Below are 22,874 nucleotides of genomic sequence, written 5' to 3'. Positions count from 1 at the left end.
TTAAAAGGAACTCTGCTAGACAATGCTTGGACGCCTTGACCTCCTCCCACCTCTATATGCTTCTCACAAGTCCCCGCTGATGGCTTGCCCGATTCCGCCCTCCCTCCCACCTAGCTTGGTTTGCAGAGCGCAGGTTAGAGTCTTGAATGCTCAGCCTGCGTCTTTGCCCCTGGCAGACATACAGGGATACAGCTGGCTGGTGGTTTCCCAGAGCAGCGGTTCCCAGCCATAGGTGTCCAGATGGCTGAGGAAGTTGGGAGCTGCAGCCCAACAACATCTGGGGCCCCCAGGGAGAGGACCCCTGCCTTCTTGTATAGACCTTTAACATGCCCCCTGCCTGAGCAGTCTTTCCCCCCAAAACTAAAAAGCCCCAAGACTTTTAGCCCTTCCTGTAAAAGTGCTGTTTCACAGAGGAACTGTCTGCCTGCTGCAGTGGTGAGCTCTTATTTTTTTTAGAGGTTTGTAAACAGACTGGATGGCCTATCTGGCAGGGATGATGTAGCAGTTTCTTGCATGGCGCAGGGGGGTGGAGCAGAAGATCTCAAAGTGCTCTAACGTTCTCTGAGCACTCACAGAAGCTATTCCTTGGGATGTTTCCCCCTAATAATTCTCTCACACCATTAAAATCTCCAGGTCTGCTTCCAAAAGCCCCCTGGAGAGGGATGCTGCTTCTTGGAGTTTCCAAACCAGTTCTAAAGATCTGGCAACCGAGGCCAGACTAGATGGAGATGGGGAGGGGCCAGCCTGCTCCTTGGAGGCTTGTCTCCCAGGACTGAGAGAGTCTTTGGTGGGGTGGGGGGAGGCACAGGAAAACTTTTCCTCACCAAAATTTCCTAGGTTTTTCCCCCCTGGGCCTAATCCCCTTCAAAGTCCCAGGGTTAAATGCTTCTTCCCGCTATGCTGTAGTCCTAACTTGCATATATTTACAAAGGGCAAAGGTCGCAAACTTGGGTCCTCAGATGTTGGACTACAGCTCCCATCATCCCCAGCGACAATGGCTGAAGGATGATGGGAGTTGTAGTCCAACAACATCTGGGGGCCCAAGTTTGAGACCATTGGAAATATATGCAAATATCTTAGCAGGTCCCTGGCACAGAGGATATTTCCTAATTTGGAGCAGGTGAGGATCCTAAGCGTATTTACCAGAGAGTAAGCCGCCCTGCTGCGCACAGTGGCACTGACTTCCACGTCGCCATGCATTTGGGTTGTGCTGCGAACCAGCACGCAGCACCAGCGGGAGGTGTGCACTCAATGCAAGCGCTTGAAGAGGCCTGCTCGGGTCCCTCCCTTCCCTTCCCAACCGCCTTGCCCTCCTTGTGTCCAGCAAGAGCCATCCGTGCTGCGATGCTTCTGGAGAGCCGCCCAGGAGGAGCCGCTCCGGAAGGTGCAAGTGATAACGAATTGTTTAATCCAGGCCTACAAATAAGTATGTAAAAGTGTGTATCAAAGTATAACTCAAAAGTTTAATGGAATATAATGGAATATAAAGCTGGCAGGTTATTCAGAGTTGAGAAGCCTCTCAGTAACAGAGGCCAAAGTCAAGAGCAGGAGGCCCCCTCCCAAGAATGTGGGTTGAGAGGCCCACCAGAGATAACAGGTACCAGGATTGGTCAAACACACGGCACTAGCTAAATTCCTCAGTCAGCAGAAAGAGGGTCTTGCTGGTACGAAGAGATACCATAGGGCTTAAAGTTGTCATAAAAGCCAAGTAGTAACTCATCTTCTCAGGCTCTAGATGAAACCTCTGAAATATGTAAGTTTGATCACGAATAACATGTATTAATCGCTTTATTATTATTATTTTTTTTACATTTATATCCCGCTCTTCCTCCAAGGAGCCCAGAGCGGTGTACTACATACTTGAGTTTCTCCTCACAACAACCCTGTGAAGTAGGATAGGCTGAGAGAGAAGTGACTGGCCCAGAGTCACCCAGCTAGTATCATGGCTGAACGGGGATTTGAACTCGGGTCTCCCTGGTCCTAGTCCAGCACTCTAACCACTACACCACACTGGCTTTATTGATATGCTTGTATGTTTGAGACCTATAAAAACTACCCAATTGTATAGCTCGGCACACAGTATCATCCAGATGCTCTCTGATGATACTCGTGCCTTTCATGACATGAAATAAAAGCTTTTTTTGAGCAACGCACCCTTTTTGTTTGACTCCATTCAGTTGGACTGCAAGTATATCGTCGAGAATTGAGCCTAATCCTCTTTGGTTCTGGCAAGACGCCCCATTCTCTATCCAGGCGATAGAAGGATGAAAGCCAGTGGCTGAATCAAACAGGAAGGCTAGAGTCTAGAGGGTTTCCCCCCGCAACACAGGCTCTCCCCCAACCCTCCTCTCCATGTGCTCCTTGGAAGGAGCTGGTGTGAAGAGCTTGGTTGCATCCCCACCTCGCAAGAAACAAAGCTGAGGCCGTAGGAGGACCAGCATCCGGGCAGGTTCTTGGCAGCGCCTCAGAAACCCCGGCCAGAGCAAGCCGTTCAGTTCTGCAAGGCTTCTTTGTGAACTTTGGGTGGGATCCCAAGAACAGCTCCCAGGGCATGCAGGGTCTTGGATCTGCTCAGCGGGACTTCTTTTCGCTCGATGCCAAATATCCCCTCAAATAGCCAAATGGCTTTGAAAGAGGCCTTAGTTTCAACGTGGGGGGGGGATGTCACTGTTTGATAAATGAGTCTAAAGTCCTCTCCGAACTAACAGTAGGGTTCTTTCGTTCCCAATCCTTAACCCTTAAGTAACCAGCTTGCTTTGGGAGAAGGTGATGCCTTAACTGGAAATGAAGTGTGAAAGAGACAAACCCTGGATATGCAAGTGTTCTTACTTGCAGATCACACTACTTGCTTCGCTTGCCCCTAGGACAGGATTCCACAGCCTCTGGAAACTTGTAAGCAGGCATCCCCAGCATTTTGTACTCACAGGTATACGGTATCTGAACATGGAGGCTCAATCTAACTATCATGGCTAGAGGCAGCAGCAGACCCTTCCTCTAGAACTGACTGCCTGAATTGTGAGGGGGTCCATTATATCTTCTCCACCCACCCTTCTTCCAAGAGTGGTGAATGAAAAGTCCGGCTGTTTATCTGCTGCCAGCCTTCCGTTATGAGAAGAGGTACTCCGTTCACAGCATCGGCCACAGCCCGGCTAGTCATACTAGCTACCATCAACTCTTGCCTGTGGCTTCCAGCGGCATCTGGTGGGCCACTGTGCAAAACAGGATGCTGGACTAGATGGGCCTTCTTGGGCCTGATCCAGCAGGGCTGATCTGATGTTCTTCCTAATCAATACAATGAAACAACAGACACAGACGCAAGAGCATGCCAAAACCCAGAATAAGCAGCAGCACAATATATTTGTTTGTTTGCATAGTATTAGAATCACCTCAGTGTATTTAAAAGCTGTTGGTCTCCGCAACATTCTTCGCTACCTAACAGCATGTGCAACTTGGTTAAAAAACCCCGCCAACCAAGGGAGCATAAATACAATCCAGTCCATTGACATAGGCAGCAAAGGCACCCAACCTCTGGCTTGTTCGTGTTATGGTCGTCAAGTTTTACTGCTCCTGATCACAATCTCATGTTGCCCTCTGATTTCTGACTACCCACATCTTCTCCCAGAAGCCACAGACAGCTGAGGAGAAGGTGGTTATACATTCCACTGTCTGTGCCGGCCACAGTTTTAGCAAAGGCCACCACTGACCTGGCCTGGTCTGCAGGGCCTACAATGCAAAATCTCTAGAAACTGGCAGAGGCAAATCCTCATTCACCAGACGCTCTCTTCTGTGCAGCTACACAAGCCCAGTGTTTGCCAGGCCACGTGAAGTGCTAGCAGGACCCTACGTGTGGGGCATCCCCACACACACATTAAAAAAAGAGAGAGAGACACAAGTTCTTGAAGAAATAGGAGAAGGCACATCACGGTGCTGCATTTGTACAGGTTGTAGCTGCAGGAAGGATGATGTGCACAGCCTGCTTGTCGACTCCTAGCAGGGAAGGTGTCTGGGTGGTTCACTGGCTGTCTCTTTGGAGGGCAGTAAGGAGTATGTGGAGCTTTTCTGTCATGGCAACCTGTGATTGGGAGAAACCAACAAGTAGTGAAGGATGGCGGGAGAGTGAACAGGAAAGGCAGTGACAGAGCTTGACATGCAGAAAGGCGCAGGACTGAACTCCAGTAACTCTGGTAAAAAAAGATCTTGGGGAAAAATTCTTCCTGAGCCCTCAGAGAGATGTTGCCAGTCAGAGTAGACAATTCTATGCTAACAAGCCACTGGTCTGACTCTGTAAGGCAGCATCATATATGTTGCCTTGTGGCTTCTAATTTGCTACCCTGCACATTTCTCCATATCACTGCTACTAAGGATATTTATATACCGCTCTTCAACCAAAGTTCTCAAAATGGTTTACATAGAATAAATAAATAAATATTTGGGTCTCCTGTCCCCAAAGGGCTCACAATCTAACAAGAAACACAGCGGCAACAGGTACAAATGCAGGGTAGGACAGAATCCTCCAAGAATCCTGCTTCTGCTACTGTCTGTGCCCTGCCCCTCCTCTGCCAATCACACCCAAGGAATGCGACGCTATTTATTAATTATTTCTCTGTGTAAACCACCCAGAGCCATTTTTGGAAGGGCGGTATAGAAATTGAATAAATGAATGAATGAATGGTGAAAAAACCCTTCGCCTTTTGACTCCCTTATTTTGAGCAGGAGAGAGACTCGGGGGTTCTCTCAGCCTTGGGTCCCCAGATGTTGTTGGGATTACAGCTCTCAATATCCGTTGGCCACCGTGGCTGGGGATGATGGGAGCTGTAGTCCAACCACATCTGGGGGCCCTAGATGGAGAACTCTTGGTGTAACAGATGCACATTAAGGAATGCTGACTCTCCACAGCCCCACATCCAAATCCATACCTGATAGGCCTCTGGTTCCTGCAGCCTCTTATGGGCAGGGTTCAGCTTGCTCAAGGAGGCCAAGGCGTGGTTCCTGATCTCCAGGAGGCTGGGGAGTGGCTGGCAAACCTTTTCAGCGGAAAAAGCAGAAGGAGAGACTTGGAAGCAAAAGGCAATTCCAAAAGCAAGAGCAGCACCGGAAGACGGAGAGCCCTGCAAAGATCAGGCTGAAGGCCCATCAACCATGTTGCCCACAATGGCCAGCCAGGTGCTGCTTCTGGGAAGCCCATGAGCAGCAGGGGGGGTGGAAAAGGCATTGGGCTGATGGGAGGTGTAATTCTTAAAGGTAAAGGTAAGGTTGTGCCATCGAGTCGGTGTCGACTCCTGGCAACGGTGGAGGGGGGGTGCATCTTTAAGGGCGGGGGAGGGTGCACTCACACCTCCAGCTACATTTCCCTTGCCGGCATTCTGTTTTGTTAAAGCCCCTCGGAGCAGCAGTGTACCTCCCTGCCATCGCATCTCCCAGAAGAGAGAGGGGGGGGTGGTTGCGGCCGGCGGGGGTGTGTGTTTGCGGCCGGCGGGGAAAATGACCCTCCCCCACCCTTAAAGATGCACCCCCACCGCCGTCGAACCACCCCCACCTGGTTCCGTGCACATCCCTAATCTCTAGCTTTGTTCCCAAACATGGTCCACAAGGCACACTCTAACCTCTCCCGCTTCACCTCTTGTTCCCTCTCACCACCGACCATACCTTTCTGTCGTTCACAGTGAGCGACCTCCAGACTGATGCTGCATTAGCTTATTCTGCTAATTCCAGCATTGGCGTTCTAGACTAGAGCTGCACTGGTGCAACAGGATGCATTTGGGCAACCTCAGGTGTGCCTTCTGCTGTGAACCCCGCTCCTCAACCCATATTTCTTGCAGGGAATGATGCACAGCTACCCACTATCCTTGTTGTGCAAGAGACTGAGCAACTTTTGAGCACCCGCTCAGTGACAGTGAACAGGCGGAATTATCGTGGAGTCACCCTTCCCTGCTGCCTGGTGAGCTGCCTGGGTTTAGAATTAAAAAGTAAAGAAGAAACTCTGGTAGATTGCCTCGCTGCCACCAAGCACTCCTTGGTTAACCGAGTTACCTCTGATGAGTTAGGGTTAGGGTGGAATAGGAATGCTAAAACTTCCCGTCCCGTCTTTACTTTTCTAGCAGGCAAATTGTGGTACCACTTATATATGCTTAAGTGGAGAATTAGCAGGCTTTGCTCTCCTGTTGAGAGCATGTGGTTTCCCCTCCCTCCCTCCCAGAGTCAGTCAGACACTCTGAGAGGGCTTGTAAAAACAAAGATTGTTTTATTATTAAAAAAGAAGAAGCAGCAGCCAGTCTAGGATTTAACACATACTGTAGCTGTTGCAAATAATATTAGCTTAGTGGTTACAAGAGTATTCAAAATGCCCAGATGTTCTCAGGTGACACAAAGTAATCAGTCCTTAGGTTAGGGTTGAAGATAGTTAGCTACAAGAAGCAGATACTTGGGTATACAAAGCAACACATGCAAAAGAAAATAAATTCTAATGCAAGACTTGCTAAAACATTTTCTCCTATGTCTATATTTGGGGGAGGGGTTCACACGCCCTCAATAAGATAGCAAAGCCTGCTACTTTTCCACTTAAGCATATATAAGGGGTACCACATTTTTATATTTGCTTGCTAGAAAAGTAAAGAGGGGACAGGAAGTTTTAGCGTTCCTGTTCTCATCAGAGGTAACTTTGTTAACCAAGGAGCACTTGGTGGCAGCGAGGCAATCTACCAGAGATTCTTCTTTTTCTTTTAAAGTAATTTTAAACCCAAACAGCTCGCCAGGTGACAGGGAGGGGTGTGACCGTGATAATTCCTCTCACGTGAGCTGGCTGATGGGTCTGTCCTTTACACACACGTCCCTTATCTAGGATCTTTGATGAGACCTCACATTGCCTTTAATCCTCCCTTAGGCTTATACCCCACCCTATCCAGAAGGCTCAGGGCAGGCCAAAACCAACCAGCCTACCCACCTGTCCATTTTTCAGATACACACGGTGCAGGATTTCCACTGCTGCAGGAGTCACTTTTCCGGCTCCCTCGGCTCCTCCTAGTGGCCAGAACTCCACCTCCTGGCCAGCCCTTGGGGGAGACTCTTCCTCCAAAGCCAGGAGGTCCATACATGGGAATCCTGCAAACAGCAAGACGACGGTTTAGTGAGTTTATTTATGGCCAATGACCAAACAAAGCAGCTCCAGAACAGTAAATGCACAATTACAAAGCTAAAACCAAATAAAATAAATTAAAACCCAGTTTGCAAGCATCTTATTTTGCATTGCCACGGCACAAAAACATGCAGTTCTGTAAGTAATCTCCTCTTGGCACCGGTGGTCCGTTAGAAGGAAAGCAACATGGTAACCATTCCAGATTCCAGGCATGGTGATTCTCTTTATTGAGCCGGGGGAGAGTAACTGGCCCTCTCCACCCCCAGCACAGCATCCCTCCAGTGACTATTGCTGGTGTCTATCTTGTGTTTCTTCTTAGATTGTGAGCCCTTTGGGGACAGGGATCCATCTGATTTATTTATTATTTCCCTGTGTAAACCGCCCTGAGCCATTTTTGGAAGGGCAGTATAGAAATCGAATGAATGAATGAATGAATAAATAAATAATCAGAAAGCCCCAAACATTTTTTTCAAATAAGGCTCAATCCAAATGAAGCGAATGGATTTATAAAAGGAACAGTGAAGCAAAACATGAGCTATTGACTCAACCGCGCCTACACCACAAGGGCAGAGGTGATTCCTTAAAGGGACTCTTTTATATCTTCCCTCTAATACAGCTGAGGGGAGAACATTAAATCGTGCCTGGGGAAAAACTCTTCTCAGCCCTAAAGTAGTCAATTGGATTAAATTCACAGCAGGCGCTGGGTGATTTAAAAAACTGCCGCAAATATTCCTAGGAGCAAACAAACTAAGGTCTCTTTGCTTCTCTCTATCTAGCACTCTCTGTTTGAAGATCTTTTTAGCTACAGCGTTGCTTAAAGTACGCATAAATTGTTCTGAAAAGCCACATTTACCAAGGATGGTTTGGACATTCTTTATCCAGGGTGACAAAGTCATCTCTCAGAACTGATGGGACAAGGCCCAAGGAGTAAGTATGAAGTTTGAGCCAATAGGTGACCATACACAACCACGCCTGGGTCACAAGCCTAATCATTCCAGATTCCAGGCGTAAAGCCGCATTCGAGACAGATCTAGACAGCTAAAAAATGGCTTGCAAAAAGCCCACCTGAACAACTTCAAGGGGTTGTAAATTGCCTGTGGAAAATATCAGAACTCCATACAACATATGTTCCAGGGTTTTAGCCTTAAAAATCCTACACACCGCCGGTATATCACCAGATTCTGATTTGGTATATCACCAAATTCTATCACCAGAAAATCCCAACCTTAAAAGAAAGAATGCACCAAATGTACATCAGGGTTGTGTGAACCTTGCTGAGGGTGATGTAGCTCAGTGATAGAGCTCCAGCCTTACATGCAAAGGCCCCAGGTGCTCAGTCCTTGGCAGCATCTCCAGGAAGGGGTAGGAAAGACCCAAAGCAGAATGTTAGATTAGACAGATCCAGCAAAACACCTACATGCAAATAAATTAAATAAATAAACCCTTCTTTGGTCCTCAGTCATGCTTCTTTAACAACACACCTAGTCTGTTTTAGAGGCAAAGCAAGGTTCTTTTCAGAAAGAACCTGAAATTCTCACCCAGAGAGGAGGAGACCAGATGTTTCCCTTCCTCATGCTGATGGAATGGCCTAGTGGACTTTACCCAACAGCAGGGGGGAAAGTTAATAAGTCAGTATGCATGAACGAGGCGAAATCTCCTTGGCAGGAGTCCCAAATCGGGTGTGCAAAACTTTTTTGTGTAGACAGAGAAGCTGCAAGGAACTTTGGTGGAAAAGAAGCCTGACGTCTGTGCATTTCATTGTATTTCTTCACCATATTTATATACGGCCTCTCAACAACCAATTTCAAAGTGGTTTGCAACATAACACAAATCAAAACACAACAGAACAAGCGTTCTCAACCTTGGGCCCCCAGATGTTGTTGGACTTCAACTCCCACCATCCCTAGCAGTGTTTGATCACTGTGACTAGGGATGAAGGGAGTTGTAATTCAGCATAATCTGGGGATCTGCCTGTTCTGGATGGGGTCACACTTCCCCAGAAGGAACACGTACACAGTCTGGGGGTGCTTCTAGATCCAAGCTTCTCCCTGGTCTCCCAGGTTGAGGCGGTGGCCAGAAGTGCCTTCTATCAGCTTTGGCTGATACGCCAGCTGCGTCCGTTTCTTGAGGTGAATGACCTCAAACAGTGGTACATCTGCTGGTAACCTCCAGATTGGATTACTGCAATGCGCTCTATGTGGGGCTGCCCTTTTATGTGGTCCGGAAACTACAGTTGGTCCAGAATGCGGCAGCCAGGCTGGTCTCTGCGTCATCTCAGAGAGACCATATAACTCCTGTATTGAAGGAGCTACACTGGCTGCTGATATGTTTCTAGGCAAAATACAAGGTGTTGGTTATAACCTATAAAGCCCTAAACAGCTTGGGCCCTGGGGATTTAAGAGAACGTCGTCTTCATCATGAACCCCACCGCCCACTAAGATCATCTGGAGAAGTCCGTCTGCATTTGCCACCGGCTCGTCTGGTGGCCACTCAGGGATGGGCCTTCTCCGCTGCTGCCCCGAGGCTTTGGAATGCGCTCCCTAGTGAAAGAAGAGCCTCCCCATCTCTGACAGCTTTTAAAAAGTCTTTAAAGACACATCTGTTCACCCAGGCTTTTAACTAGTACTGTTTTAATGGTTTGAATGCTGTTTTAAAATATTGTTTTAAAGATTTTTAAATGGTTGTAATGTTTTAAACTTTTTGTTTTTGTTTTAACTAATGTTTTACTTTCTGTTTTTTGTTGTTGTTGTAAACCACCCAGAGATGTAAGTTTTGGGCGGTATAAAAATGTGTTAAATAAATAAATAAGTAAATAAATAAGTAAATAAGAGGCTAGCAACGCAACAAAGCTGTGCAACCCTTCCTTGCAGAGAGCATATCCCAGAATACTAAGGCAGCTGTTGAAAAGACCCTGTTCCTAGTGAATGCAACTTATCTGCAAAAAGGGATACCCAGAGCAGGGCCTCACTGGTAGAGCTCACAGGGTGGGCTCTGATGGAAGTTCCCCAAGAAACTCTTGTGCATCCGATCCAAAGCAATTTAGGGCTCAAAGGTCAAAGCCAGGAAGGTAGATAGTTCCTTTGGGAGGGGGCAGACAAGTGTAAATACTCAGGCCTCCCCAGAGCTAGGATTCAAGTCCCCATAAGGAAACTATTGGGAATTCTCTCTAGTAAGAGATACCCTTCTATTACAGCAGAGTGCACAGAGGCAAAACACAGCAGAGTCTGCCTAAGCATGCGTGTTTGCTGAGAGCAAAGGAAACTTGGAGCCAGTTCATCGTTTCAAATCAATATAAGGAGTCTTTATTGGAGAACTCCATTCTAGATAGGAAAGTGGAGAGATAGTTTCTCTAATCTATCTAGCAAGCTGGATGCAGAGAGATGCTGTCTGCATCTCTGTGCACACATGCTGCAGAGAGAGAGGCGAGCATGTGTGACAGGAAGAAGAGAGGAAGAGAGGCAGGCAGGCAGGAAGTCCCTGAGAGTAGCAATCTACATATCAAAGGGATAGTGTCAGAGCAGTAGAGAGGAGGAATGACCAATGTCTTGACCCCTCTAGCCCTCTGACTCACTAATCTGTCCCCCTCTGTCATTGAGGCATGAGGCAGCGCAGAGTCCTTCACTTCCAACAGAAACAACATTCATCTGCAGGAAAGCATATTTGGAAGAGCACCTGCCCAGCATGCGGAAGGTCCCAGGTTCATTCCCTGGCAGCATCTCCAGGTAGGGCAGGGAAAGACCGCTGCCTGAAACCTTGGAGAAGCTGCTACCAGTCAATGTAGATAATAATGAGCAAGATGGCTCAAGGGTCTGATCTGGTATAAGGCAGCTTCCTGTGTTCCTACGGGTTAAAGGTGTAAGGGAAGAATGGCAGTTCAACTCCCATTAGCAGAGCAGAGCCAGTTTGGGGAGAATTCAGCCAAACTAGAGGTCTGGAGTCTGTTCTTTAAGTTTGAAGGATTTATTTAGACATTACAAAAGGATAGGAAAGCTGAGCTTAAGGATGAAAAGAGAGTGAGACTAAACAAACAGCAATCTCTGGAGAGACAAAATGGAGAGTTACACTGGAAGAACAAAGAGGGGAGGAGTCCAGCACTTTTATCCGTGACCTTAAACCTCCCCCCGCAGTGGTCACTATGAGACATTGCAGCTGAGAGCTGATGCTGCCAGGGTCCTAGCTCCAAGAAAAGAGTGGCCTCCAATTCTCTCCTTTAGAGAAGAGAGCTGGTCTTGTGGTAGCAAGAATGACTTGTCCCCTTAGCTAAGCAGGGTCTGCCCTGGTTGCATATGAAAGGGAGACTAGAAGTGTGAGCACTGGAAGATCTTCCCCTCGGGATGGAGCCGCTCTGGGAAGAGCATCTCAGTTCCAAGTTCCCTCCCTGGCAGCATCTCCAAGATAGGGCTGAGAGAGACTTCTGCCTGCAACCTTGGAGGCCCTTTATGGGCCTCCGAACCGGTTCAAAGAACCGCTGGTTCAAAGGTGGCGGGGGCCTCCCTTTAAGAGCTGGAGGTGGGTGCACTTACCCCTCCCGTCACTTTCCCCCCGCTGGCGTCAGTTTTTTAAAAAGCCCATCCTGGCAGCAGCGTACCTCCCTGCCGCCCCATTGCCCTCATCTTCCGGATATGACCGGTGCACCAGCACAGGAACACACACGTTGTGCATGCAGGCACGTTGGTAACTTCAGGTCATATTCAGGGCAACTTCAGGTCATACGAGGGCAACAGGGTGGCAGGGAGGTATACTGCTGCCCTGATGGGCTTTTTAAAAAATTGACGACTGCGTGGGGAAAGCGGTGGGAGGGGAAAGTGCACCCTCCTCCCGCTCTTAAAGGGAAACCCTCCGCTGCCTTCGAACCGCCCCGCTGTGGTTCCGTGCACATCCTTATATGGCAGCTTCCTATGTGCCTATGTTCCTCACCAGCAGCATCCCAGAGCCTGTAGACCACCTTGCTTCCTGGTATGGTTGCCTTCTCCTTGTCTTCAGTCACCTTCAGTCTTGGGCAGCCATTCACTTCAACCAGCTGAGTGGGAGAAATGGACCATTAAAAGCAACCTGGCACTTGTATGCATGGGGCAATCAGTGTACTAATGGAGGGAACAACGCAGCATGGGGAACAGGGGCAGCCAGGCGGGGCTCTCCAACTTGGGTCCCCAGATGATGTTCGACTACAGCTCCCATCATCCCTGAAGGCCATTGTGGCTAGGGATGATGGGAGGTGTAGTCTAGCAACAACTGGGGACCCAAGTTTGAGAACCCCTGGATTATAGTATTAAAGACAGTGACTGGACTGAATTGGTTCAAACAATTAAATCAACATGTGTGTGACTATGGGATGCTATAGCAGCCTGCAACATATTTAAAGTGATTGTGGAATTGATAGAGATGATGGCATGTAGGTAAGGTCCCCACCGCAAGGCTAAAGCAGCACCTAGGCAGGAGTGGTCAACCTGAAGCTCTCCACCTGTTTTGGAATTACAACTCCCATCATCCCCAAACACACAGGATGATGAGATTTGTAGCCCAACAACAGCTGGAGAGCATCAGGCTGGCCACCCCGATCTAGGCAACATTGCTTTGCAGACTGGTCTTTATCTAAGCACTATGATGTCAGATGATGGCTATAAAGGTCTTGTTTATACACAAGGCTTAAAGTATGCTAAGGGTAGAATGAAAAAAAAACCTAGTTGCAAGTTCCAGCCTCCTGTAATGGTTTTGCCTTTTTTCAGAAGCACGTTTCTTGTCCTCAAGATTAAAAAGCAGCTACTGCTAAAGTCTTAAGAGCCCTGGGGAAGATTTCTAGCTTCCCAAGTCAAGACATAGGAGAAGTGCATTGCTTTCTCTTACCATGTCTTGCCACAGAATTCAGTGGTCCCTCACCAACCGCAAGGGCTCCTTTCTGTAAAAACCTTGTGGTAGGCAAATTCGCAGTTGGCAAAGCAGTACAGTCAATGGAGAAGGGGGGTTAGGGGAACTGCAGTCACAAAGCGACCAAAAACAAGGTAATAAATAGAAAGAATCTCCCCCCTAACCCCCAGAAATGACCCCTGAAATGACCTCCCGAGCCCCCAGAAATGACCCGACACCCCCCCAATTCTCCCCAAAAACTGTTGTTTTGTTAAACTTGCCAAACCTTGGATACCTGGGGTGTGGTTGGCGTGGGCGGCCACAATTTCCCAGTCACGGATACTCAAATCCACGATTGGGAGACCAGCAACAGGCAAGGGACGACTGTATATAGATACAAGTGTGACTTAGGGGATCAAATTTGTTGCTCCAACAATTATGATTCTTGCAGGGCATTTGCATGTGACCCACAGTGACTGATCCATAGAAATCTGGCCCAAGTCCGTCCTTCATGCCCAAACATTTGCCACGTAGAGCCTAAACTGTGCAAAATGTTCTTCAGAATCAAAACAACTAGAAGATTTCTGCCCCCAAAAGGATAGCTGGCTTCTTCAGGAAGCCATATTTCCCCCCGGAGTCAAGATTCAGTGATAGGCAGCATAAAATGGACACAAAATAGTATGCAAACTCTCTCTTTTCAAATATAGTTTTTTAACATTGGCAAGCGAACCCAGATGGGTGTGACGAAAATTGCAGAACCAAAGAGAGCCAGGAAACAACCTGACTGCCCGTTCAAGTGCATCATGGGGAAATGGGGGAAGTCATTACCTTGTAGACACAGCCCAGAGATGGCTGAAGGGGGCAGGTCACCAGGTGAGTTCCAACGCCAATCATGTCAATTTCATTTCCCTAGTACAACACGGCAGAACAGAATGCAAAAAAGTTAGTCTCCCTTCTGAGACGGGGATTTCAGATTCTTCATTAAGTCTGATCCCGTCACCTACAAAAATAATATATCCATGTTTCGTGAATTCAAAAGGGGGTCAATTTATGCTTTCCAAAAAATGCTGGTGGAGCACCCGGGTTAAGAGCTTGTGCGATGAGCAGGAGACCCCCCACTATACAGCTCAGCTCTGGACGTGGGCAATCCATTTGCTCTCAGCTTCTTACCTGAAATAAAGGGATAAAGCAGACCTACCTTGCAGGGCTGCTGTAAAGATTACTAAGATAATCATGTGAAATAGTTCAGATACTTGAAGTCGACTACAGAAATGCCAGTTAATGAAAATATGTTTTCTTTCAAAGAAAAATCTTTAAATGGTTGTAAAAAATGATTTCATGTCCATTTTTACTGTTTTATTTTATGTTTATGTTAAAAAATTTAAAATGTTATTTTAATTTTTTTTTTAAATTAAAAAAAATGTTAACCACCCTTAGCCATTCTAGGATGGGCAGTATATAAGTGAAAGAGAGAAAGAGCAAGGGTGCTGGCCGAAATACCACCAAACACCCCCTAGTCCTGTACCTGCCCTGCCCGCCCCCCAAGCAAGGACCCTTTACCTCCTGAGTCAGTTCCTTGAGGCTCAACTCGCTCACATCATTGCTGACAGCAATGGGAACTGTTTCAAACCAGGGGACCTGGAAGCTGAAGAGGAAAACAGAGATTCCTTTGACAGAGCCCCTCTGGTCCACCACCTAGCCCAGTCTTGTCTGCTCTGACTGGTAATGGTCCTCCAAAGCCTCAGGCAGGGAGGCCATTTCTAGTTCTGCTACCTCAGAGTCTTTTAAATGAGAGATGTTGAGCCTGAGGACCTTCTGCATGCATTGGCCATTGCGGCTGGGAATGATGGGAGCTGTAGTCCAACAACATCTGAGGACCCAAGGTTGGGAACCCTTGTTTTAAGGGCTCTGCCTCCTTTGAAGAGGCCCTGAAGATTAGGATCTGAGGAAGTACTTTCCCTCTGATCCTAAGTAACCCCAAAGGATGCTTTGAGCTGTGAAGTCGGCAGAGTTTAAAGGATCTGGGCTGGAGGGACGTTGGGTTTGTGGGTCCCCTCCCCATCCACCCCAGGCTTGAAACTGAAAGGAAGGAAGCGGTCTGTCATCTGGATATCTGAGGGTCTGTGCCAGCACCTCGTCCTCAGGGGACACAAATCAGGGGGTGGCGCGGAGGGCAGAGAAGCCATTTTTTAACCTTTACCGGGCAAAAACTGGGCCCACTTAGGAACACATAGATGAACTGTTTACAGTCTAAACATTGACACTGAGGGGAAAGAGGGAGGCCAGGAGAACAAGGAACGAACAGGAAGCAATGAAGCTGCATGTACTGAAGCTTGGTTAAATTCAAAGATTGCACAGGAAGCCGCCTCATACTGAGTCAGACCCTTGGCCTGCCTAGTTCAGTATTGTCTGCTCTGACTGGCAGCAGCTATTCAGGATTCCAAATGAGTCTTCCAGCCCTAGTTGAAGAAGCTGGGACCTTCTGCCTGCAGAGCAAGGTAGCACTTTCCCTGAGCTACCGTCTCTCCCTTTCAGGAATGAGCATTAAGGGGTGATGGCAAGAGCCCTCCTCAGCTCTGTGAAGATCTCCCCCGACCCCTTCCCTCCTCTCCAAAATGCAAATCCGGAATGATGTGAGCCCAGGTGGCTCAGCACTCACTGCCTGCTGCAGGTCCGGAACAAGCACCTGATCTCCACCGACTGCTTGGCCAGGTCCCCACTGTCCAGACGGACTCCGATGGCTCGGTATCCCAGCTCGTTCAGGGCAAGGGCTACGGCACAGAAGTTTGGGATGCCACTCCTGCAGATGGGGAAGGAGCACAATGGGACCGTAAGCCGCTCACCCTGCTGAATGTCAGACTGAAGGTGCATCTAGCTCAGTATCCCGTTTCCAAGACTGGCCAAGCAGGCCCCCTCCAGAAGTTCACAACCAGGTCATGAAGGAGGCAGCCATTCTTAATTCGAACCAGCATCACATATTCAGAGATACACTGCCTCTGAACATGGAGGTTCCATTTAGCTATCACAGATGAAGGCCATTTATAGACTAACCTTTCACTATGCATTTGTCTAACCCTTTAAAAAACAAGTCTAAGTCAGTGGCCATCACCATGTCTTGTGGCAGCGAGTTACAAACGTTAATTATATGTTTTCCCAAGCAGCACTTTTTAAAATCTGTCCCGAATCTATTGCTGTTTCATGTGGCAACTCCAAGTTCTAGTGTTATGGGAGAGAAAAAGCTTCTCTCTCTCCATAGCATGCATAGTTTTATAAACTTCTATCATATCTGCCTGGCTTACTGGATTTTCTTCTAAGCCACAAGTGCTTTCGCCTTTCCTCAGAGGGAGTCTTTCAGAACAGCTTCCTTCAGGGCCTGCAAAGTTCAAGTGAAAGCAGTTTCCACGGAAGAGATTAGAAATTCAGTCACGCTGAAAGGACGGCAATGAAAGGGAGTCAGGCAAAGTAGCTGGACTTGCCAGGATATATCCCATTTCTTTTCTGTGGTTTGCCAGACAGCCTCATCTGAGGGAGAGCATTTAGACATGCAGTCTCCTCTCTGCAGCCCAGACTGACACAGGTCTGGAAAAGCTCCACCAGTGCTCCATTGCTGTAAGCTGGCCTCCCAAACCTAAGAAAGTCAGAGTCATTCTGCTTTGACAATTTGAGAATACAGTACAGATGGTTCCCCTCGCTCTGAACACTGAGGGCCGGCACAGATGCAATGCTGCCTGTTTCTTAATTCAGTTTAGAGAATGGGGAGTCCCTCTCAGGCTTTCGGGCGTCTTTCCCCTCCCTGCTTCCCTCTCACACAAGCAGGTCCTTCCCATTCTCAGAGAGAACTATCGCTTGCTGCACATCCGCATCCGCTTTTTTGCTAACCACGGTTAGTTCAAAACACTGTTTGCCAACCAGATTCTTACCCTGTTTGCAAACTGTGTTCTCGTCCTCCAAAAACAGAGGTCAGGGCAGGCTTTGCACAAAGGACAAGAGGGCTGTATCCAACAGACCAGAAACCTGTTGCCCAGAGAATGGAAAGAAATGTCTCCAAACCACCTAATTTCTCATACTTTGGGGGTGTACTAGATGACCCCTGGGATCCCTTCCAAATTCAATACTATAATTCGAGCACCGTTGTGGGAATTTTGCACAGCTGCATCTGCACCTCCCATTCACACCTTGAAAAGCGGAAGAGAAAGGCTGCCTTGAATGACAGAACTGCTGTGCTGATTTTAAAAAAATCACCCAGATAAACCAGCAAGGCAGAGTTCCTGGGCGGTGGGCAGACGGGAGCTCAGGATCTGCTGGATAATTTGCAATAGAATGGCAAGGGTTCCAGACTGGCGGAGCCACCACTGGGCAAACGGGTTCAAAGAACCTGGGCCACCGGAGCCCCTGCTGCATGTGAGGTCACTCAAAAGGGGGGCATGGCCCGATCGCCAGAGGGTCCACCCCAGCTCCCCCACCCCCGATCTCATTTCCAGGCAGCACTTGCTGCTGGATCACGTTTATTTCCCTTCCTCTCCCTCGCGGGAGGGCAAGGAAGGGAAATGCAGCATCCAGTAGCAAGTGCTGCTTGGAAATGAGATCAGGAGGGCTGGCTTGGGCTCCAGGCCCCACCCCCTTTGACATCACACACACACACACAAGGGGGCGGGGGCCCTGCATGTGACATCACGTGGAGGGAGTGGGTGCTGGCAGGGTAGAACATGGGCTGCCGCTCTGCTACTGCCAGATGCCAATGGTTTCACAAAAGGAACAATAAAAAAGAAATTCCATTTTTTGGAAACCAGACTGTCAGGTGCTGCAATCAGAGCTGAAGTCTTGCCTCTCTCCATGCAGATAACAACAAAATAATAATAAACTTTGTTAGCTCGTAACAAATTATTTTCTGGGTGGCTCGCAACAACATAGATGATCCCAGTGTATGGTTCATGGCAAGGAGTTTCCAAACTTGGGTGGCCAGATGATGTTGGACTACAACTCCCATCATCCCCAGCCACAATGACCAATGCGGCTGGGGATGATGGGGGTTGTAGTCCAACATCATCTGGCCACCCAAGGCTGAGGACCCCTGTAGACAACTGTCTCCACACAAAGGCTACGGTTTTGCACATGGGTCTCATTAATGGACTTTTTTACTCGAGTCAAAAATAAAGTGGAGCCCACAAGACTGGAGCCTCCCCAGCTCTGCTCCATTAAATGTGCCCCCTTTTCAGTGAATGAACAAGAGTGGACCTCCAAGGATGCTTCAAGGCCCACTCTCCCGGTGGGTGTCCATTCTCTGGCATCTGTGGGTGCTTTTAAAAAGCAACTGAAAACGCTTTTACTTGTTCAGGCTTTTACCCCTTAGGGATTGCTAGTCTCTCCTTTCTGGCTGCTCTGTTTTGTTTCCATCACCGTTGCTTTTTGGTGTTTTGACGGTCTTAATTGATTTTAATATTTTAATGTGATTTTATGGAGTTTTATTGTATTTTAACTTTTGTAAACTGCCTTGGGATAAGTGAAAGGTGGTATATAAATTGAATAAACAAATGTGCAAACTCTGTCTCAGGACCCGCCCAAGGCACAAGGGATTTTCCTTGCCCATGACTGGAGGAGGGTGTCCTGTTCTCTGCATCGGGACACCCTCCTCCAGTCATGGACAAGGAAGATCCCATCAGGCGGTTCCTCTGCACAACCCTGATAAAAATGAGCAGAAACTGCTCAAGCACACCAAGACCGTCCCAATGTTGCCCTCCAGACTGGGGCTGGAGTTGGACTTCTTCAAACTCCTCTTACTTCATGACGCAGTAGGTGTCCACCAACCCCTGGAAGTTGTGTGGGAAAGTGATGGCGTAGGAGACAAAGGCTGCAAGTTCTCCATAGTTCACCTGATCCAGTGGGACATGGAGTAACTGGCACACCTGGCTCAGCCAGGTCTCCACGAGAGACAGAAAATCCACGGGCTCCTCCTTGCTACCCAGGGGTAGCAGGCTCTGTCGGAGAAAAATATAGACGTTACACAGGAACGCAGGAAGTTGCTTTATATTAAGTCAGAGCCTTGGTCCATCTCGCTCAGTATGGTCTACACCAGGGATTCTCAGTGTTAGGTCTCTAGATGTTATTGGACTTCAACTCTCATAATTCCCAAGCTTTTAGCTGGGGATTATGGGAGTTGGAGTCCAATAACATCCAGGGACCCAAGATTGAGAATCCCTGGTCTATACTGATTGGCAGTGGCTTTCCGAGGTTCCAGGCAGGAGCGCTTGCCAGCCCTACCTGGAGATGCTGCCGGGGCTTGAACCTGGGGCCTTCTGCAAGCTAGGAAGATGCTCTTCCACTGAGCTATGGCTCCATTTCCATTGCTCACAGCCTTTGTGCCTTGGCTGCCATCTAGGGATCTAGGATCTACCATCCTGTGGTCTGAAGTGAGCTATTCCCAGATTCTCACTGCCAGGCTTGTGCTATAATCTTTGGGGTTGAGAGCCAGGAGAAGAAGCCAGAGAAGAAGGAACTTCTCCTCCCTGTAACTACTTGCTCAAGTCTTCAAGGGAGGTCTGGCTGTGTGTACCACTCTGGGGCAGGGCCTTCTTGGTCATGGCATCCACACGGTGAAATTCTTAACCCTGAGAGACCCATCTGGCTCACTCCCTGACTGTATTTAGATGCCAGACAGAAAGTAACTGCATTGCTTTGTCTACTTTCAGAATGGACAAGAATGGAATTTCTGCTCTCCTTTCCAAAAATGCAGGCTGTTCTTATCTGTTGAACTGTCACCTTGGAATGGATTTCGTTGATATTTTATTGTTCTGCTTTAAATTTTATTTGTTAGAAGCCTTGGGCGGGGGAATTAATGGGACAGAAAGGCAGGGTCACTGTAGCACATCTTCAGCCCTCCAGCTGCTGTTGGACTACAACTCCCATCTGTTGGAAGTGAAGGACTATGCACGGTCTCTTGTCTCAGTGACACAGGAGGACAGACTAGTGAGTCAGAGGGCTAGAGGGTCAAGACACTGGTCATCCCTTCTCTACTGCTCTGACACTATCCCTTTGATATGTAGATTGCTACTCTTAGGGACTTCCTTCCTTCCAGCCACTTCCTTCCTCTTTCTTCTCTTCCCTTTCTTCTCCCTTGCAACATGCAAGCTCCTTTCTCCCTGCACCATGTGTGCAGAGATGCAGAATCCATCTGCATCCAACTAGCTAGCTAGATTAGAGATCCTATCTCTTCACTTTCCTATCTAGAATGGAGTTCTCTAATAAATACCACTTATATTGATTTGAAACTATGAACTGGCTCCAAGTTACTTTACTCTCAGCATACATGCATGTCGAACTAAATTTCGCTGTGTTGTGCCTCTGTGCACTCTGCTATAATGAAAAAGCGTTTCTCTTACCAGAGAGAATTCCCAACACCATCATCCCCAGCCACAGTGGCCAATACTCAGGGAGTAGTAGTCTAACCACAACCACCTTAAGTGGCGCAGCAGGGAAATGCTTGACTAATAAGCAGAAGGTTGCCGGTTCGAATCCCTGCTGGTACTATATCGGGCAGCAGTGATATAGGAAGATGCTGAAAGGCATCATCTCATGCTGCGTGGGAGATGGCAATGGTAAACCCTTCCTGTATTCTACCAAAGACAACCACAGGGCTCTGTGGGCGCCAGGACTCGAAATCAACTTGAAGGCACACTTTATTAGTCCAACAAGAGCTGGAGGTCCAAAACTGTGCACCCATGCCATAGCATATATGGCAGGGATTCTCAAACTTGGGTCCTCAGATCTTGTTGGACTTCAACTCCCATAATCCCAAGCTGCAATGGCCAAGCCATTGGGGGCACCCAAGTTTGCGAACTCCTACCATATATGGGATGTCTTAGGCCTACAGCTCCAGAGGCAAAAGGAATTTGTTTATTCCAGAGGGTAGCCTTCGCGTCAATCTTTTGTGGCAGCAAAAACAAAGAACCTCCTTGCATCTCTCAAGACGAACAGATTTGTGCCACAATAAACTGCCACAAGACTCGTTAGCCTCATCCAGACATTACTCAAAACAATGGTGCACTCAAGAATACTGTCCCAAGCGGGAATGGAAGTCCTGCCCAGTGGCCATCTCTCCCTCAGCCCTCTCCCACGACACTCATGCATACACAGCCTTTGTCTGGAGCAGCTAAAGTTGTCAGCATGATAGTGGCTGCTTCCTTGAGCAGGAGACCCTGGCGCCTGAGCCTCGCACTCACGGAAACGCCCACTGTCATGGCTGTGCAAACATGAGTGTCATGGGCGGGGTGTGTGTGCAGGAATGACGGTTGCAGTGTCATGGGCAGACATCCTTTTCCGCTTGCGATGGTGTACTCAAGAACACTGTCATAGGAAGCTGCCTTCTACTGAGTCAGACCCTTCGTCCATCTAGCTCAGTCTTGTCTACACAGACTGGCAGCGGCTTCTCCAAGGTGACACACAGGAGTCTCTCCCAGGACACTCAGGAGATGCTGCCAGGGAGGGAACTTGGTACCTTCTGCATGCAAGCGTGCAAGTGATCTTCCCAGAGCGATCCCATCCCCTAAGGGAAATATCTTACAGTGCTCACACATATAGTCTCCCATACAAATGCAAACCAGGGTGGACCCTGCTTAGTAACACCAAAAATTAATGCTTGCTACCAGCACAAGACCACGTCTCCTCCTTTAATGTCTTTTGAATAACATCTGAATAGGGCCTCTGCAACTTCATTTATTTGTAAACTTCTAGGCCACCTTCCTGGTTTCAAGAATTTTTTTTTTAAGCTGCTCCCCTTAGGAGATGGGACTGCTTTAGGAACAGCAACTTCCCTCCCTGGCATCTCCAAAATAGGATGGCGAGAGACACCTTCATGAAACCTTGGAAAAGCTGCTGCCAGTCAGTGTAGACAGTACTAAGCTAGATGGACCAATGGCCTGACTCAGTTGAAGGCCACTTCCTATGATCATTCATAACAATTACAGTAACGGTGACTCAGAGATCAGCAAGGGCAGAGTGATCAAAATATATGGATTTTAAATCACCTTGAAATAAATCTTGAAATGCCCAGAGGCTCAAAGTAGCCAAACTACTTCTGTCACTCAAGGCAAGTTCTAGCTACAGCTGGAATGGGGGCGGGGAGCTCTGCTCTCATTTACTAACCCAGACATTAGAAGAGAGACACCCATATTCCCATCTTGAGGGCCGTTGTAATCATCAACCAATCACAGCCTTTCCTTTCCTCTAAAGAGTGAACTGGAAGTGTACTGTCCTGACTGACAGGCTAGGAATCAGCCACTCAGCACACGGTGGGTGGGACCCTGAGGGCCATGAGAGAGGAAGAGAGGGGTTTCTTTGTCTCAGTTGGAGGCTGGAGGTGCTTTCAACAGGATGGGCAGCCACGGAGTTGGCTACTGAAAAGGACTGCAGATCCTTGGGAGACAGGATTGCAGGATACTTGCAGCTCATCATGTGAGGGTTGAGTCTCCACAGAAAAAGGGATTTAGTCTAGGGAACAGTTTGCTAGTAAGTGTCAGAAACATATTTTCCTTTTTGTGCTTTGCAAATTCTTACAATTGTTCTAAGTTTGTTTATCTGTAATGTAAAAAAAGCTAAACCTGTGCCCAAGTGCGCTGCAAAAGTCTCTGTAACCTAAAGGAGCTTTTAAAGGTTCCTCATATATCCCTGTTCCTTGAAACTGGGGTGCTTTTTGAAGTATTCTTGCAACGACTGAACATTTATTTTACCTGTAACTAAAAGCTGAGAAAGCCTCAGATGGAAGTAGTCTGTAGTATTTTGAATAAAGCTTTTCTCTATTTGTTCTTTGTATTGCACCTGCCTCTGAGTGGATTTTTAACTCAGGAAAAGGGGGTTTACTCTGATGCAAATATGTCTCAAGTTTGATTGTTCAGCAACTTGCTAC

The 22,874-nt window shown here is 48.0% G+C and overlaps 1 protein-coding gene across 4 annotated transcripts in view; it reads right to left on the bottom strand.

The window, feature by feature from the left end:
• Positions 1-3,338: 3,338 nt before the first annotated feature.
• The window catches only part of NAPRT (nicotinate phosphoribosyltransferase), a 35,925-nt gene continuing 16,389 nt past the window's right edge, over positions 3,339-22,874 (bottom strand). The window contains exons 6-13 of one of the 4 annotated variants that reach the window (XM_053245669.1): positions 18,755-18,951; positions 15,636-15,776; positions 14,537-14,621; positions 13,805-13,885; positions 12,050-12,152; positions 6,941-7,098; positions 4,917-5,024; positions 3,339-4,072 (exon numbers count right to left, since the gene is read on the bottom strand). In XM_053245669.1, the coding sequence (XP_053101644.1) occupies positions 4,013-4,072; positions 4,917-5,024; positions 6,941-7,098; positions 12,050-12,152; positions 13,805-13,885; positions 14,537-14,621; positions 15,636-15,776; positions 18,755-18,951 (933 nt within the window). In that variant the 3' untranslated portion in view covers positions 3,339-4,012. The remainder of the gene's footprint in view (positions 4,073-4,916; positions 5,025-6,940; positions 7,099-12,049; positions 12,153-13,804; positions 13,886-14,536; positions 14,622-15,635; positions 15,777-18,754; positions 18,952-22,874) is intronic. The other 3 variants (XM_053245670.1, XM_053245671.1, XM_053245672.1) reach the window with 3 other exon arrangements.

Source organism: Hemicordylus capensis, chromosome 4, assembly GCF_027244095.1.
Source record: "Hemicordylus capensis ecotype Gifberg chromosome 4, rHemCap1.1.pri, whole genome shotgun sequence".
Classification (NCBI taxonomy): domain Eukaryota; kingdom Metazoa; phylum Chordata; class Lepidosauria; order Squamata; family Cordylidae; genus Hemicordylus; species Hemicordylus capensis.
Note: the sequence above shows the minus strand (reverse complement) of the source record. Positions and strands in the feature narration are given on the sequence as shown.